Raw genomic sequence first — 13,313 nt, 5'->3', positions numbered from 1 at the left:
AAGTTCTTCTTGTCCATGATCATCTCCCAGGGCGGCTCCCCGGCAGCGGCGACCGCCTCTCGCTCCGGCGGGGGCTCCGGCCGCGGACACTGGCCCGGGAGCAGGCTGGATACGCTCTCCATGCGCTTCATCTCCTGCGCCGAGCTGGGGGAAGAGGAAAACCACGACGTTTGGGAAACGAAGCCTCGTCGGAGCCTTTCCGCGCCGGATCGTGCCTCCCCGAGACTGGCAAAACCTTCCCAGCACAGCCCCGGCTCCATCCAGGGGGATTTTGGTGCGGGAAGAGTCCCTAAGCCAGGAAACATCACCAGGACTTGCTCTTCGAGGAGGGGAAGGGGGAAAATCCTGCTGGGATGGCAACGGTGGCCCCGGGCCGGCTGTTTCTTAGGGGAAGCGGGAAGGGGCCTGTTCCCTGTACGGATGGGAAGTGCTTTTTCCCCCTGGCCTGGTCGGATCCGGCAGATGAACCACTCTGACCCTGGCAGATAATGAGCCAAAGGGAAAAAGGAAGAAAAAGGAAAAAGGAAGAAAAAGGAAAAAGGAAGAGAAAAAGGAAAAAGGAAGAGAAAAAGGAAAAAGGAAGAGAAAAAGGAAAAAGGAAGAGAAAAAGGAAAAAGGAAGAGAAAAAGGAAAAAGGAAGAAAAAGGAAAAAGGAAGAGAAAAAGGAAAAAGGAAGAGAAAAAGGAAAAAGGAAGAGAAAAAGGAAAAGGAAGAGAAAAAGGAAAAAGGAAGAGAAAAAGGAAAAAGGAAGAGAAAAAGGAAAAAAGGAAGAGAAAAAGGAAAAAGGAAGAGAAAAAGGAAAAAGGAAGAGAAAAAGGAAAAAGGAAGAGAAAAAGGAAAAAGGAAGAGAAAAGGAAAAAGGAAGAAAAAGGAAAAAGGAAGAAAAAGGAAAAAGGAAGAAAAAGGAAAAAGGAAGAAAAAGGAAAAAGGAAGAAAAAGGAAAAAGGAAGAGAAAAAGGAAAAAGGAAGAGAAAAAGGAAAAAGGAAGAGAAAAAGGAAAAAGGAAGAGAAAAAGGAAAAAGGAAGAGAAAAAGGAAAAAAGGAAGAGAAAAAGGAAAAAAGGAAGAGAAAAAGGAAAAAGGAAGAAAAAGGAAAAAGGAAGAAAAAGGAAAAAAGAAGGAAAAAGGAAAAGCCGCAGAAATCGGCAGCTCCGCGGACGCTCACGGACCAGGATTTGTTTTTTTCCTGGTTGAACGGGACGGAAGGTGGGGAGGGAGAAAGCGGGACAGATTTCTGGAAAAGGAGGATTTTTGGACTGAAGGCACCGAGGCACAAAGCCGTCCGCGGGATGGAGCCGGGGGGTCCCCGTCGTGCCAGGGGGCGGGTTGGCCCCAAAGCGCCGGGCCGCGAATCGCCGCGGAAGCACAGCCGGTCCTGCGGGAGGGACGGGGACGGGAGCAGCCGGCGCTTCCCACAGATGTGGCTCCACGGACCATCAACCCCCCCCAAGTTTCAGCACCCTTCACCTCCAGAAGCTGGAACTGGACTGGGATCTCCGGTCTCCAAAACAGGGCGGGCAGAGAAGGCGGCAGGAAAACCCCCCGCTGCCGGGATAAGCCCCCCCAGAAGCAAAGCTCGGAGAGGAACGGCCGGTTTTTCCGCCAGTTTTTCCGGCTGTTTTTTCCACCCCTGGACTCCTCGCCCTCAGGGAGGAGGATCACTCGCTGTCTGCAGCGCTCCCAACCCTCCCGGCGGTGCCCGAGGGCACTAATTAGATTAAAGTAATTAAGCACCAGCATCAATCTGCCACCCGCCAGGCGGGTCTCACCAGTCCCAGTCCGGCTGAATCTGGTCCAGCCGAATCCGTGCTCACGGGCCCCGGGAATCACCGAGTTCTCGGTTTCTCCTGGGAAACTTTGCCGGATAAATCTGACCCCCAAACCCACCTTCCCCCCGCGTTTGGGGGTGCAGCTTCGGTGGGACCCCCCGGAACACTCCTGCTACCTGCTCTGGGCCCCCTCCGGGTTATTGATCGCTCTGTTCTCCTGAGACCCCCCTGCAGTGCTGCCTTCAGCTCTGGGGTCCCCAACAGCAGAAGGACACGGAGCGGCTGGAGCGGGGCCAGAGGAGGCCACGGAGATGATCCGAGGGCTGGAGCACCTCTGCTATGGAGACAGGCTGGGAGAGTTGGGGCTGTTCAGCCTGGAGAAGAGAAGGCTCCGGGGAGACCTTCCAGCACCTTCCAGTGCCTAAAGGGGCTCCAAGAAAGCTGGAGAGGGGCTTTGGACACGGGCGTTGAGTGACAGGACATGGGGCAATGGCTTTAAACTGGAAGAGGGGAGATTTCGATGGGATCCAAGGAAGGAATTCTTCCCTCTGAGGGTGCTGAGGCACTGGAACAGGTTGCCCAGAGAAGCTGTGGCTGCCCCATCCCTGGCAGTGTTCCAGGCCAGGTTGGATGGGGCTTTGGGCAACCTGGTGCAGTGGAGGGTGTCCCTGCCCATGGCAGGGGGGTTGGAACTGGGTGATCTTTGAGGTCCCTTCCCACCCAAACCAGTCTGATCACAGCCCTCGCTCCATCCCGCCGTGAGCCAGCTCCTCTCACCGACACGGCAAAACCCCAACAGGCCACGCTGGAAAACTGAGACAGGGCTGGAGAGGGGCAGAGCCCGCGGTGGTGAGCCGGGCAAGCCGGACATGAGGCCTTTCCAGGCCAGATCATCAAGCTGCTCCTCGTTAATCACCCCACAGCACCCCCAGCTCCTCGTTAATCACCCCACGGCACCCCCAGCTCCTCATTAACTCGGATCACCCTTCCCTGACTCACCTCCACGCTGGATAATTACACCCAAACGATGCCCCGCGCTTCCACCATCACCTCGGAAAGTAACCGGAGAGGCCCGAGGGTGGCACCATCTCCTGGGATTGGGGGGCACCGTGTCCACCCCCCCGTGCCCAGCGCTGTCCCCCCCAGTATAAACACTCTGCACCACAGCACGATGGGAGGCACCCGGTATCGGGGTGGGGGGGGGCACCTCTTACTGTGGGGGCAGTGGAGTAGGTGGAGGTGCCAAGGAGGGGGGCAGCTGGGCAGGGGGCACCAGAGAGACACCTGGGGGGGGGGAATAGAGGGACTCCCCAAAGTCCCAGGGAATCTGCAGGGGGTGCACCGTGCAGGGACAGCGTTTAGGGAGTGAAGGGTGCACACCCTCCTCCCCCCCCCCCCAAAAAAAGGGCTCGGGGACCCCCTCCCAGGCCAGCAGGGGGGCAGGATTTGGGGGAGCACCCCGGCGGTTTTGGAGGGGCACCGTGTGGGGGGAGGGCTTGAGGGGTGCACCCCCAGCTGACACACTGGGTGTAACCTGCGGGGGGGGGGTACCGACACCCCCGGGCCCAGGAAGGCTCGTGAGGGCACCTCCCACCCCAGAAAATTTGGGGGGCGCCCCGGTGACGGGGAATTTGAGGGGAACTTCCCCAAAGGGCTCCGCGGGGGCACCCCAAAGTGGGGGGGGGCACCCCCGAGGGTTTGGGGAGCACCGCAGGCCCCGGGGAACGGGGGGGGACACGGGGAATTCGGGGACCCCGAACCACCGAGGACCTGGGGGGGGGGAGGTCCCGAACCACCGAGGCTGGGGGAGGGGGGTGTCCCGGTCCCGGGGGGGCCCCGCGGCGGACACCCACCGCTGCAGCTCCTCCTCCTCGATGCGCTGCCCGTCCCAGACGAAGACACCGGTCAGGGTCGCCATGAGGCGGCCGGTAGCGGCGACGGCGGGGCGGCCTCGGTGCGACCCCGACCCCCCCCACCCCCCCCCGCCACCGCCGCCGCGCCCCGCCGCCCCCCCGCGGTGCCAGGCCCGCCGCGCCCGCTGCCCCGTCACGCAGCTGCACTGCCGCGCCAAGAGGCCCAGCAGGCCCCGCCGCCCCGCGCCGCCCTCCGCAGCGGGGGGAGCCTCGGCGGGCCGCGGCGGGCGCGGGGCCAGGCGGGCGGCGCGGGCGCAGCGGGCGACCAGGCCGGCGAGCGGCCGCCGCGGCTGCAACATGCCGCCCCGCTCCCTCCGCCGGGCCGCCCCGCGGCGCGCCCCGCGCGTCATCGCGCCGCGCCGCGCCGCCATTGGCCGCCGCCTCGGCGCCCCGCGCCGCCATTGGGCGGCGGAGGAGGGGAGGGCCCGCCCCTGCACGCGGGCGGGCGCCGGAGGGGGAGGGCAAGGGCGCGCGGGGCGGGCGGGGGAGGGGGCGGGGCCGGGAGGTGAAGGGGGCGGGGCCTGTCGCGGGGACACGCCCCCGCCGGCAGAGCGCGGGGGGTGATTGGGGGGCGGCGGGTGCAGGGGGGGTTACTGGGGGGCAGTGGGGGTTACTGGGGAGCGGTGGGTGCGGGGGGAGTTACTGGGGGGCGGTGGGTGCGGGGGGGTTACTGGGGGCGGTGGGGGTTACTGGGGGGCGGCGGGTGCAGGGGGGGTTACTGGGGGGCAGTGGGTATTACTGGGGGGCGGTGGGTGCGGGGGGAGTTACTGGGGGCGGTGGGGGTTACTGGGGGCGGCAGGTGCAGGGGGGGTTACTGGGGGCGGTGGGGGTTACTGAGGAGCGGTGGGTGCGGGGGGAGTTACTGGGGGGCGGTGGGTGCGGGGGGGTTTACTGGGGGGCAGTGGGGGTTACTGGGGGGCGGTGGGTGTGTGGGGGGTTACTGGGGGGCAGTGGGGGTTACTGGGGGGCGGTGGGTGTGTGGGGGGTTACTGGGGGGCAGTGGGGGTTACTGGGGGGCGGTGGGTGCGGGGGGGTTTACTGGGGGGCAGTGGGGGTTACTGGGGGGCGGTGGGTGTGTGGGGGGTTACTGGGGGGCAGTGGGGGTTACTGGGGGGCGGTGGGTGCGGGGGGGTTTACTGGGGGGCAGTGGGGGTTACTGGGGAGCGGTGGGTGCGGGGGGGAGTTACTGGGGGGCGGTGGGTGTGTGGGGGGTTACTGGGGGGCAGTGAGGGTTACTGGGGGGTGGTGGGTGCGGGGGGGTTTACTGGGGGGCAGTGGGGGTTACTGGGGGGCGGTGGGTGTGTGTGGGGTTACTGGGGGGCAGTGGGGGTTACTGGGGGGCGGTGGGTGCGGGGGGGTTTACTGGGGGGCAGTGGGTGTTACTGGGGGCGGTGGGTGCAGGGGGGTTTACTGGGGGGCAGTGGGGGTTACTGGGGGGCGGTGGGTGTGTGTGGGGTTACTGGGGGGCAGTGGGGGTTACTGGGGGGTGGTGGGTGCGGGGGGGTTTACTGGGGGGCAGTGGGTGTTACAGGGGGGCGGTGGGTGCGGGGGGGGTTATTGGAGGGCGGCAGGTGCAGGGGGGGTTACTGGGGGGCAGTGGGGGTTACTGGGGAGCGGTGGGTGCGGGGGGGGGTACTGGGGGGCAGTGGGGGTTACTGGGGGGTGTTGGGTGCGGGGGGAGTTACTGGGGGGCGGTGGGGGTTACTGGGGGGTGGTGGGTGCGGGGGGGTTTACTGGGGGGCAGTGGCTGTTACTGGGGAGTGGTGGGTGCGGGGGGCGTTACTGGGGGGCAGTGGGGGTTACTGGGGGCAGTGGGGGTTACTGGGGAGCGGTGGGTGCGGGGGGAGTTACTGGGGGGGCAGTGGGTGCAGGGGGGGTTACTGGGGTGCAGAGCTCTGGGTGGGGGGCAGGGGGGTTTCAGGGTGGGGGGGCAGAGCTCTGGATGGGGGGCAGGGGGATTTCGGGGTAGGGGGCAGAGCCCCCCAGGCCCAACACGGCGCCGTCCATGGGGGTGCCACGCACGGGGGCCCCCCCTTTCCCCAAACAAAGCGCACGCTCCCACGCACGGCTCTTCGCACCCCCTTTATTTGCTCTAGAGAAGGGCGGGGGGGGGTGAGGGGGGGGGAACCCCCAACCCCGCGGCCCCCACCCCCCATCCGGATTCCATCGCGCTACGCGGATCAGCGGAGGGAAATGACGTCGTTTGTCCCTTTTTGGGGCAATTTTTACAGAAATACAGTACGTTTATGCACAGATATTTACACTCGACCCCCCCTCTTGCATATAAGCCCCCGGGGGGGGGGGGGGAACCCCAAACCCTTTTCCCGCCAGGAAAGCGCCGGCGGGATGTTTGCTCCGGCCGAGCACCCGGAGGTGGGATGGAGGAGGAAGAGGAGCCGCCCTGGGGTGGCTAAACCCCCCCCCCCCAAAACGCCCCGCTGCCGCCTTCTCCCCGCTCCAGCAAAACCCTCGAGGGTTTTACGGAGCCGATTTTCCTCCTTCGGAGCCGATTTTTCTCCTTGGGAGCCGGCGGGGCGCGGGGCAGGGCTGAGCGTTCCGGTTCCGTGCCGCGGCGAGCGGCCGGAGCTCTTGCATAGCCGGTGCTGCTGCGGGTGCAGGGTTGGGGGGAAAACGGGAGAAGCTGGGCAAGAGCCGGCGGCACGAAAATATGGAATAAAAGCGTTAGAGGGACGGTCGAGAACCTACGCCGAGTCCTAAAATTCCACCTAAATTCCACCTAAACCACGGAGTCTTGAGCTTTCCGGTGCTGCGGTGCTCAGGTCGATGCATCCCTGGGTATTTTTTTTTTTTTTTTTCCTATTTGGTTTGCTTTAAACAGCCCAAAAAACCCCGCTCCAGCCCCGGCAGCGACCTCCTCCTGGTTCGGCTGCAGGTCCGGATGTGCCGATCGGTGATTCCTCGGCTCCCCGGCACCGTCCGGGGAAGCGCCGGCTCCTCCGGGCCCGGCGTCTCTCGGAGGGAAACGGGATCATAAACTCAGAGCAGGAGAGAAAAATGCTCGAGAATAAAAGTGGGGGCAAAAAGCAGGAGAACGGGATCGGCGCGGAGGCAGGAATTTGCATAAAAGCTACAGGCTTTCCGGTGCAGGTTCCGGCTGTACCAAAGTCTGGTTGTATCTTGGCTAAAAACAAACCAAAACAAAACAAAAAAACCCCAAAAAACCCCAAGATTTGCTCGGTGAGATGCCGACAGGAGCAGGACGCCGCGGAGACGCAGATTTCCCCCCGGAATCGCTGCCGGTGGTGGAAAAGCTGCTTTAAAACCAACCGGCGCCGGTGCCGCCCGCTCTCCGGTGGCGTTTTACCGCCGCGGCGGGCAGTGCCGGAACCGCCACCGTCCTCCCCCGAGCCCGAAATAAAGTGCAAAATGGTCGCGTGGCCAGAGCCGGTGAGAAAAAGAGGAGCAGGCGGAGGGGGGGGGGTTCCCTCCACCTTCCACGTGCCGGATAGGCGCCGGACACGGCTGCTCCCGGCGCGCCGCGACCGGCGATTCCCCGATATATCCACCTGGAGCGCGTGTCACGCCTTTCTCCGGGCGTACGCGACGCCTCGGCGGAGGAAAGACCGAGTTCACCGGGCTGCGGGATCCGGCAGAGGGTGGGGACGAGGTGGCTGATGGGGAAGAGCGGATCCCGTCGTGCCGGGGGGTGACGCCGGCGTCGTTTCGGCTGGCGGAGCCGGCGCGGGGTTAAAAGTGACGCCGTGGAGTTAATAAAATAAGGGATGGGAAGGAAACGCTGATCGCCTGACCCGGAAAGTTCTTTCCTCTAGGTGGGAGAGATGGGAAGAGCGGAGGAGGTGCCGAGGAAGTGAAGTTCGGGAGCGGGAGAACGCCGCGCCGGCGTCCCGGCGCCGGCGGAATCAGGGGGTGTACGCCGGCGGCGGCTGGAACTGGTTGATCACTTCGTACTCGGCCGGGTAAGGTTCGTTCTCCTCCATCTCGGACAGCAGCTCCAGAGCCTGCTCCTCTTCCTCGGTGGGGTAGTGGCGCAGCAGGTTGGCGGCGGTGGCGAGGATGGAGGCGCCGCCGGCGCCCGCCACCAGGTAGAAGCTGACGGCGAAGGTGACGTAGACCTGGGAGCCGTGGTACTTCTTGTGCTGCTGCTGCTGGGCCAGGATGAGCTCCGAGGCCCAGTAGCAGAACCCGATGACGGTGGCACACTGGAGGACTGAGAGAGAGAGGGGGAGACGCTGAGCAGCCAGGAAAAAAAATCCATTGGGCAGTTTGTGGCATCGAATCATGGAATGGGTTGGGTGGGAAGGGACCTGAAAGACCATCCAGTTCCAACCCCCCTGCCATGGGCAGGGACACCCTCCACTACACCAGGTTGCCCAAAGCCCCATCCAGCCTGGCCTTGAACACTTCCAGGGATGGGGCAGCCACAGCTTCTGTGGGCAACCTGTGCCAGTGCCTCAGCACCCTCTGAAGGAAGAATTTCTGCCTTAGATCTCATGGAAATCTCCCCTCTTTCAGTTCAAAGCCATTGCCCCGTGTCCTGTCACTACACACCCTTGTCCAAAGCCCCTCTCCAGCTTTCTTGGAGCCCCTTTAGGCACTGGGAGGTGCTGGAAGGTCTCCCCAGAGCCTTCTCTTCTCCAGGCTGAACAGCCCCAACTCTCCCAGCCTGTCTCCAGAGCAGAGGTGCTCCAGCCCTCGCATCATCTCCGTGGCCTCCTCTGGCCCCGCTCCAGCAGCTCCGTGTCCTTCTGATGTTGGGGCCCCCAGAGCTGAAGGCAGCACTGCAGGGGGGTCTCAGGAGAGCAGAGCAGAGGGGCAGAATCCCCTCCCTCGCCCTGCTGCCCACGCTGCTCTGGGTGCAGCCCAGGGCACGGTTGACTCTCTGGGCTGCGTGGCTGATCCGGTAGCGGGACGCCGAGCCCGGCTTGCCGGAGGTCTAAGCAGGCGGCCGGCACCCCCAACCCCAGCAGAGCCGTCGGGATTTTGCGACCCAGAAGGAGCAGCAGGGACAAATCGGCGCTCCGGGCTCGGGGCAGGCTCAGAGCTCGGACCTTCCCTGAGCCGCTCAGCTCCGACACGGGCGGCTCACAGGGATGAGGGAGATTAAAGCTCCTTCGGCCTCACAAGCCAGAAAGGGTGACCTTCCTCCCCAGGAAAGCGCTGCGGGATCTCTTGGAAACACAAGACCCGTTCGGAGACGCGGAACGCCTCATCCTCGGCCTCTTCCCCCCAAGATTTAACTCCAGCTTTGGCGGCGCGAGGCTCCTGCCACCCTCCGCGCCCGACACGCTGCCAAGGGGCAGCTCTGCGCGTCGGATGGGCACCGCAGGCTGAAAAAATTAACAAAACCTTTGGGGAGTTTTGTTTTTTCCCATTCCCTCGAGGATCAGGGCTGGAAAAAAGCAATCCAGGGCCGGCGGGGAGTTACCTGTGAGGATGTGAGCGAAAGCGTAGCGGCGAGTGATCTTCAACGCTGGGTGTTTGGGGCCGAAGACGTCGAGGAGGAAGGCCGAGAGGCTGCAGATGATTCCCAGGAAGCAGAAGGCAGCGATGACGCGGAGCAGCAGGACCGTCTGCGGGTTCATGCAGTAATCTGCGTGGGGAGGGAGGGAGGCGAGAGCTGCTCAGCACCCAAAACCACTTCTTTTCCACCCAAACTGCTCCCCAGATCACCGTGCCCCCCGCTTCGATCCCACGTGGCGTTTTCCTTCGAGGTTTAAAACCACCTTCCGACAGAACCCGGAGCACGGCGCGGAGCGTTTTTAATCAGGCTCCAGGAAAACCACCCAACGTCACCCAGCAGCAGTCGGTCCCGTCCCGCACTTCCCTTTCCAAACTATGATCGTGCTGGAAATTACAGCGAAACAAACGGCTCCGACACGCCGGAGCCGCCGGGACACCAGCAGGTCGGCGGGTTCCTCGTTCAAAGCGACGCTGGGGGGGGAGTTACCAGAAAGTCTTTGGATTAATTCCGCGTCCTGCGGAGGACGGAACCCCGCAGGGGGGTGACCCAACGCTGCTCCCACCGGATTCCAGCGGCTGTGGGATCTGCCTGCCCGTGGCACAGCGGGTGGGGGTTCTCCTTGTGCCCCCGCGATGCCGGGATGGAGGTAAAACGAAGCGGGAGAACGAAGGAAAACGGAAAGGTTCCACCCTTGGAATCGCGTCCCACCCTTGGAATCGCGCTCCGTGTTTATGTCCCAAACATCCAGCGAGGCACGAATCCCGCGGCAGGGATCCAGCCGCCCGTCACATCCCAAAAAACCAAAAAGTTGGGAACACCGGTTTTGTGCTTTTCTCCTTCCGGGCTGATCCAGGGCTCCGGCGCTGCCCGGGAGGGGGGGGCGGGGAGTCACGTTCCGCCGCCGGTAACCGCGAACACGCGTTTATCGCCGGTACCTGGGGCTGAACCGGCGCTAAACCGGGGCGAAACCGCCTCGTGCCGGGGCTGTCGGACGGCGGAAAATTTATTCACGACGCGGGACGAGGCTCAGCGCGCCGGGGCCGCCCGGGGCCCCCCCCGGGACACCGGGCCCGCCGCCTCCGAGCACCGGGAGGCACGGAACGGGGATCGGGGCGGGGGGGGGGGGGGGCGGCGCACCCCGGGCTCACCTCGCAGCAGCTCGGGGTCCACGTAGCCCAGGACGTCGGCGACGCCGAGCTCCGGGCGGGCGCAGGTGCCGCCGTGGATGCGGAGCCAGGCGGGCTCGGCCAGCGCCGTGCACAGCGCCGTGATGGAGAGCGCCCCGGGCAGCGCCGAGGCCAGGCTGCGCTCCGGCTGCTTGGGCAGCCCGCCGCCCCCCGCCGCGCCCCGCCGCCGCCGCCCGCCGGGCAGCCCCGGCCCGCCCGGGGTGTACATGGCGGCTCCGCCTCGGCGCAGCCCCCCCCCCCCCCACGGCACTTCCCGCTTCCGCTCGGCGGCGGCGCTTCCGCTTCCGGCGCGCTGACGTCAGGGCGCGGCGCCGCCATGAAGGAGGCGCTGGAGCTGCTGTGCCGCGTCCCGGCGCATCCCGATTCCCGCTGCTGGTTCCTGGCGTGGAGCCCCGGCGGCGGCCTGCTGGCCTCCTGCGGCGGGGACCGCCTCGTCCGCCTCTGGGGCCGGGACGGTGCGCGGCGGGGGCGGGGCTACGCGGGGCGAGGGGCGGGGCTACGGGGCACAGGGGGCGGGGCTGTGAGGGAGCGATAAGGGGGCGGGGCCAGAGGGGGCGGGTGTGTCTATTGGCGGGGCTGAGAGGGAGGGGCTGTGGTGAGGGGGCGGGGCCAGAGGGGAAGGGGGCGGGACTTGGGGCGGGGCCAGAGGGGAAGAGGGGGGGCTGTGGTGAGGGGGCGGGGCCAGAGGAGATAAGGGAGGGGCCATGGTGAGGGGGCGGGGCCAGAGGAGATGAGGGAGGGGCCATGGTGAGGGGGCGGGGCCAGAGGAGATGAAGGAGGGGCTGTAGTGAGGGGGCGGGGCCAGAGGGGAAGAGGGAGGGGCCGTGGAGGGGCGGGGCTTTAGCGAGGGGGCGGGGTTAGCAGGGCCATGATGGGCAGCACTCCCCCCGTGTGGGCGGGGCAGCTCGGGGGCAGGGGCGGGGCCTGTGTGCCCACCCCGCCCTGGCACCGTACCCCCCCCCCCCAGGGCCGGGCTGGTCGTGCCGGGCGGTGCTGGGCGAGGGGCACCAGCGCACGGTGCGCCGGGTGGCCTGGGCGCCCTGCGGCACCTACTTGGCCTCCGCCAGCTTCGACGCCACCACCTGCATCTGGAAGAGGGAGGAGGATGGCTTCGAGGTGAGACACCCCCCCCCCCCCCCCGGGACCCCCCCCGGGACGTCCCTGCGCCCCCCGCTCCCCTCTCCCCTCTCCTCCCCCTCCCCAGTGCGTCACCACCCTGGAGGGGCACGAGAACGAGGTGAAGTCGGTGGCCTGGGCTCCCTCTGGCACCCTGCTGGCAACCTGCAGCCGAGACAAGAGCGTCTGGGTCTGGGAAGGTGAGGGGGGGGGCGGGGAGGGGCTGGAAGGGACGAGCAGGGGATGGGGGAGGGCTGCCCCCCCCCCCCCCCCCCGCCCTCACTGTCACCGTTTCCTGGCCGCAGTGGATGAGGAGGAGGAGTACGAGTGCGTCAGTGTCCTCAACTCCCACACGCAGGACGTCAAGCACGTGGTGTGGCACCCCACCCAGGAGGTGAGCGCCGGGCCGGGGCGGCACGGGGAGGGGGACGCTGGTTTTACCCCCACCACCACCCTGAGACCCCAGTCCAGCACTGGGAACGGGGTCGGAGAGCAGCGACGTGGTCCGGTTCTGGCTCCGCCAACCTCAGAGCACTGGTGAAGGGCTGCCCAGTGCCCAGTTCATCCCGCCGGCGCCCGGTTTGTTCTGCCAGTGCCCAGTTCATCCTGCTGGCGCCCGGTTCATTCCGCCAGCACCCAGCTCATTCTGCCAGTACCCAGTTTGTTCTGCCGGCGCCCGGTTCATCCCGCTGGCACCCAGTTCAGTCTGCCGGTGCCCGGGGTTCCTTCTGCTGGTGCCCGGTTCATCCCGCTGGCACCCGGCGTTCATTCTGCTGGCGCCCCGTTCATTCCACCGGTGCCCGGGGTTCTTTCCACCGGCGCCCAGTTCGGTCTGCTGGCACCCTGTTCATTCCGCTGGTGCCCATTTCATCCTGCTGGCGCCCGGGGTTTGTTCTCTGGCGCCCCGTTCATCCTGCTTTCCGCGCTCAGCTCTTGGCCTCGGCCAGCTACGACGACACGGTGAAGCTGTACCACGAGGAGGAGGACGACTGGGTGTGCTGTGCCACGCTGGAGGGCCACGAGTCGACGGTCTGGAGCGTGGCCTTCGACCGGAGCGGCGAGCGCTTGGCTTCCTGCAGCGACGACAAGACGGTGCGCATCTGGCGCCGGTACGAGCCGGGCAACGAGGAAGGTGAGGCTCCCAGCGCGGCCGGAGCGCCGCAGGGGCTGGAGCTGCTCGGAAAAGCGTGGGCAGGGAGCTGAGATGGTTCTTGTGCCCTCCAGGGGTGGTCTGCAGTGGCACGGACCCCACCTGGAAGTGCGTCTGCACCCTCTCTGGCTACCACACCAGGACCATCTACGACGTGGCCTGGTGAGTGGAGGGAGGTGGCGGCGCCGCGCGGCTCCGTTTTCTCCTGGCGGCACCGCGGGTGACCCTCCCGGCGCCGCCCCCGGTTCTAGGTGCCACCTCACCGGCGCGCTGGCCACGGCCTGCGGCGACGACGCCATCCGGGTGTTCGAGGAGAGCGCGTCCTCCGACCCGCGGCAGCCCACCTTCGGCCTCGCCGCCCACGTGCCCCGGGCGCACGCGCAGGACGTCAACTGCGTGGCGTGGAACCCGAAGGAGCCCGGCTTGCTGGCCTCCTGCAGCGACGACGGCGACATCGCCTTCTGGCAGTACCACCGCCCCGAAGCCTGCTGAGGGGCTCGGCCCCCGGCACCGGGAAGCTTCGGCGTCGCCGCCGGCACGCAGCCCCGTGCCGGTGCGGAGAGCGGGGTGAGGAAGAGGGTGACCCATCTCTTCCGCCCCACCGGTTGGACTTCTGCATGCCCAGCACCGCGGGGGTCGCGCCAGCCACTGCAGGGACACGCACGAGACGGCGGTGCCGCCTTTGCCGGGATCCAGCTGGCATTGGGAGCCGGGCCAGGACTTGCTCCCCACGCTC

At 66.0% G+C, this 13,313-nt stretch overlaps 3 protein-coding genes across 3 annotated transcripts in view; 1 reads left to right on the top strand and 2 right to left on the bottom strand.

Moving 5' to 3' along the window:
• STARD7 (StAR related lipid transfer domain containing 7) overlaps window positions 1–3,980 on the bottom strand; it is a 4,803-nt gene extending 823 nt beyond the window's left edge. The window contains exons 1-2 of the mRNA XM_086631030.1: window positions 3,622–3,980; window positions 1–144 (exon numbers count right to left, since the gene is read on the bottom strand). Coding sequence (XP_086487156.1) covers window positions 1–144; window positions 3,622–3,980 — 503 coding nt within the window. The remainder of the gene's footprint in view (window positions 145–3,621) is intronic.
• Window positions 3,981–7,159: 3,179 nt separating this feature from the next.
• TMEM127 (transmembrane protein 127) lies at window positions 7,160–10,519 on the bottom strand. Its single transcript, XM_086631029.1, has 3 exons — window positions 10,273–10,519; window positions 9,089–9,253; window positions 7,160–7,870 (listed from the first exon to the last, which is right to left on the bottom strand). The coding sequence occupies exons 1-3, from the start codon at window positions 10,517–10,519 to the stop codon at window positions 7,563–7,565; spliced, it is 720 nt and encodes a 239-aa protein (XP_086487155.1). The 3' UTR covers window positions 7,160–7,562.
• A 108-nt stretch (window positions 10,520–10,627) lies between these two features.
• On the top strand, window positions 10,628–13,069 carry CIAO1 (cytosolic iron-sulfur assembly component 1). Its single transcript, XM_086631027.1, has 7 exons — window positions 10,628–10,766; window positions 11,279–11,427; window positions 11,516–11,627; window positions 11,733–11,821; window positions 12,358–12,559; window positions 12,652–12,739; window positions 12,829–13,069. Exons 1-7 carry the CDS (start codon window positions 10,628–10,630, stop codon window positions 13,067–13,069), a joined length of 1,020 nt encoding a protein of 339 aa, XP_086487153.1.
• The last annotated feature ends 244 nt before the right edge of the window (window positions 13,070–13,313 follow it).

The sequence above is a fragment of the Tauraco erythrolophus genome, unplaced genomic scaffold, assembly GCF_009769465.1.
Source record: "Tauraco erythrolophus isolate bTauEry1 unplaced genomic scaffold, bTauEry1.pri scaffold_72_arrow_ctg1, whole genome shotgun sequence".
Taxonomy (NCBI): domain Eukaryota; kingdom Metazoa; phylum Chordata; class Aves; order Musophagiformes; family Musophagidae; genus Tauraco; species Tauraco erythrolophus.
This window is presented reverse-complemented; position numbering and strand designations above follow the sequence as displayed.

What these genes read in the sequence shown, in the direction of transcription:
- TMEM127 (XM_086631029.1), bottom strand. Translation starts at nt 10,519, where the DNA reads ATGTACACCCCGGGCGGGCCGGGGCTGCCCGGCGGGCGGCGGCGGCGG. An exon ending in GGACCCCGAGCTGCTGCGAG is followed by an intron (nt 9,254 to 10,272) that starts GTGAGCCCGGGG and finishes CTCCCCACGCAG; the next exon opens with ATTACTGCATGAACCCGCAG. An exon ending in TTTCGCTCACATCCTCACAG is followed by an intron (nt 7,871 to 9,088) that starts GTAACTCCCCGC and finishes TCTCTCTCTCAG; the next exon opens with TCCTCCAGTGTGCCACCGTC.
- CIAO1 (XM_086631027.1), top strand. Translation starts at nt 10,628, where the DNA reads ATGAAGGAGGCGCTGGAGCTGCTGTGCCGCGTCCCGGCGCATCCCGAT. An exon ending in GGGAGGAGGATGGCTTCGAG is followed by an intron (nt 11,428 to 11,515) that starts GTGAGACACCCC and finishes CCCCCTCCCCAG; the next exon opens with TGCGTCACCACCCTGGAGGG. An exon ending in TGTGGCACCCCACCCAGGAG is followed by an intron (nt 11,822 to 12,357) that starts GTGAGCGCCGGG and finishes TTCCGCGCTCAG; the next exon opens with CTCTTGGCCTCGGCCAGCTA.